At 50.9% G+C, this 3164-nt stretch overlaps 1 protein-coding gene across 1 annotated transcript in view; it reads left to right on the plus strand.

Moving 5' to 3' along the window:
• Positions 1 to 3164, plus strand: part of LOC122554082 (probable voltage-dependent R-type calcium channel subunit alpha-1E) — a 50025-nt gene that overhangs the window by 38902 nt on the left and 7959 nt on the right. The window contains exon 5 of the mRNA XM_043698535.1: positions 2421 to 3154. Coding sequence (XP_043554470.1) covers positions 2421 to 3154 — 734 coding nt within the window. The remainder of the gene's footprint in view (positions 1 to 2420; positions 3155 to 3164) is intronic.

Here is a 3164-nt window from a genome sequence, read left to right on the forward strand (position 1 = left end):
GAGACAAAGTGCAGGTTCATAGCTCCTTGAAAGTGGAGTCCAGGTAGATAGGATAGTGAAGAAGGCGTTTGGTATGCTTTCCTTTATTGGTCAGAGCATTGATTATTGGAGTTGGAGGTCATGTTGCGGCTGTACAGGACATTGGTTAGGCCACTGTTGGAATATTGCGTGCAATTCCGGTATTCCTCCTATCGGAAAGATGTTGTGAAACTTGAAAAGATTCAGAATAAATTTATAAGGATGTTGCCAGGGTTGGAGGATTTGAGCTGTAGGGAGAGGTTGAATAGGCTATAGTTGTTTTCCCTGGAGTGTCGGAGGGTGAGGGGTGACATTATAGAGGTTTATAAAATCATGGGTAGAGTAAATAGTCATGGTCTTCTCCCTGGGGTGGGGGAGTCCAGAACTAGAGGGCATAGGTTTAGGGTGAGAGGGGAAAGATATAAAAGAGACCTAACAGACAACTTTTTCACACAGAGGGTGGTACGTGTATGGAATGAGCTGCCAGAGGAAATGGTGGTGGCTGGTACAATAGCAACATTTAAAAGGCATTTAGATGGGTATATGAATAGGAAGGGTTTGGAGGGATATGGGCCGGGTGTGGCAGGCGGGACTTGGTTGGTTTGGGATATCTGGGCGGCATGGACGGGTTGGACCGAAGGGTCTGTTTCCATGCTGTACATCTCTATGACTCTACGAATCTAAATAATTATATGCTTTGATGTCTCTTCAAGACTATTTTTACTCATAGATTACCTTACTCATTCTCAGTGCCTGTTGTTTACTATTTGTATGTTTTATCATTCTTCAAATTCACTTGCTAATTCAAGCCATGAAATCGTCCACAAACTGTTTCACTTGGAGAGTGGCACCACGACGATTTTCCGAAAACTATTACAGTACATGAGAAGAGTGGCTGAGAGAAAGCATCTCATTTACTAATGAAAGTAGAACAGAGAATCTTTGTCAAGCTAACACCTCAATCCTCACCAACACTGCAGTCAGTCTCTTCCATCAGAGTTCATGCAATCAAAGAATTGGTACAGCATGGGGCCATTCAGCTCACTCTTCCAATTCTCTGTCAAATAAATAAGGCTTTGGCAGCTTTGAAGAAATTGGTGCTGGCTGCTGGATGAAGGAAGCCAGTATGCACTGTCTTACCAGGACAGTTTGCTCATTGAAACAGAACCAATTACACAACGAAGGTCTTCATTGTACATTTGCTAACTTCACAGATTGCTCCATGTCTTCTAAACATAGCAAGGGGAAGATAGTGAAAACAGAAATAAGACCCCCTTTATAAAAGCCCAGACTTATTATGGAAAGGTGATGGAAAATATTTTATTGTCCTGGTAAGACAGTGCATACCGGCTTCCTTCATTCAGCTCCAGCATGCACACATCAGACACGTGCACTCCATTCACACTCACACACTCACACACAGATACAACACAGGCACACAACACACAGACTCACACATAGATACACACAGACATACACATGCAGATACAACACACACACACTGTCATACTCACACATTCACACACACACAAACACAGACATACACACTCACAACACACACACTCACAACACAAACTCAGACACAAAACACTCTCTCTCACACTCAGTCACATTCACACTCAGACACACACTCACACCTAGACACATATGCACCAATTCACAATTGCACAGATACACATATACAGACACACACACTCTGTCGCACGCATTCACACACACAATCACATTCACACTAAACACACACACAAACAAAACATAGACCCATACAACTCACAGATACACGACACACACACACACTCATGCACACATTCACACATAGACACGCACGCAGTCACATGCACACAGGCACACACAGACTCACACTCGCCCTCTCTCACAGATATGTGTACACATACTTGCACACACACACACATTCACATATACGCAGAACACATACTCACACATAGACATACACACACCCAGTGCAATGATCCTCACTCAAAAAGCTGTATGCTGCCGTTTGGAGAGCTGGGGTCTGCTGCATTTCATGAATCACGACGCACTGCAGCAATTCATCAAAGATTCTCGGACAGCACCTTCCAAACCCACGACCACTCCCATATAGAAGGGCAAGGGCAGTAAATAGACAAGAACTCCTGCAGGTTCCCCTCCAAGCCATTCACCAACCTCACTGTTCCCGCACTGGGTCAAATTCCTGGAATTCCCTCCCTAATGGTATTGTGGATCAGCTCGTCACCACCTTGAAGGAGCAACTAGGAGCGGGCAATAAATGCTGGCCAGCCAGTGATGCCCACACCCGGGAGGCTCTGCGCCTCTAAACCTCCCACCCCCTGCGCACCCCACCTCTGCCCACCTCCAGGAGAGGAACAGGCAGTCATGTTTCTCCATCTTGTTTCTTGCAGGCCAGCAGTCCAGTCAGTGAGAGCCCGATCCCTTCGACGTCTGGGACCAACACGCCAAGACAGGGGCGACGGCAGCTCCCGCAGACACCCCCAAAACCGCGGCCGCACATCTCGTACTCTCCGGTTGCCCAGCGGCCTGAGCCGTGGTCACCACCGCCGTCCTCCTCCTGCGAGCAGGCCACGCCGAGGGGCAAGGGCGAGTGCCGCTACCAGTCACTGAGAGTGCGGCCCAGCAAGGCCCTGTGGGGCGAGTCGCCGGGTCTGAGCACCAAGAGCGAGAGCCAGCACTCGACGCCGCTGCGCTACATCTCGGAGCCGTCCCTGAGCCTGCACGAGGAAGGGGGAAGCCTGGACCAGGAGCAGGGCCCCGGGGAGGAAACCCTCACCTTCGAGGCCGCGGTCGCCACCAGCCTCGGCCGCTCGCACACCATCTCGTCGGCACCGCCACTCCGCCACAGCTGGCAGCTGCCCAACGGCAGCTACCGCGCCAGGGTGGGGGCAGCCCAGCCGGGCCGAGGGCCACGGGCTCAGGGGCAACTACCATCGGCATTGGACCACCCCTCACTCTCACCGACCAAGGCCAGGGGCAGGATCAGGACGACCAGTGTTAGAGACCGGGGAGAGGAGATGGGGCAGTGTGAGACTGGGAAGGGAAGTGGGGGGAGGGCGCGCAGTCTCGGACTGGGACGTCGGGCAAGGGGGGTGGTGGGAGCGGTGCTAGACCGGGAAGAGAGGTGGGGTGGG

This window comes from Chiloscyllium plagiosum, chromosome 11 (assembly GCF_004010195.1).
Source record: "Chiloscyllium plagiosum isolate BGI_BamShark_2017 chromosome 11, ASM401019v2, whole genome shotgun sequence".
Taxonomy (NCBI): domain Eukaryota; kingdom Metazoa; phylum Chordata; class Chondrichthyes; order Orectolobiformes; family Hemiscylliidae; genus Chiloscyllium; species Chiloscyllium plagiosum.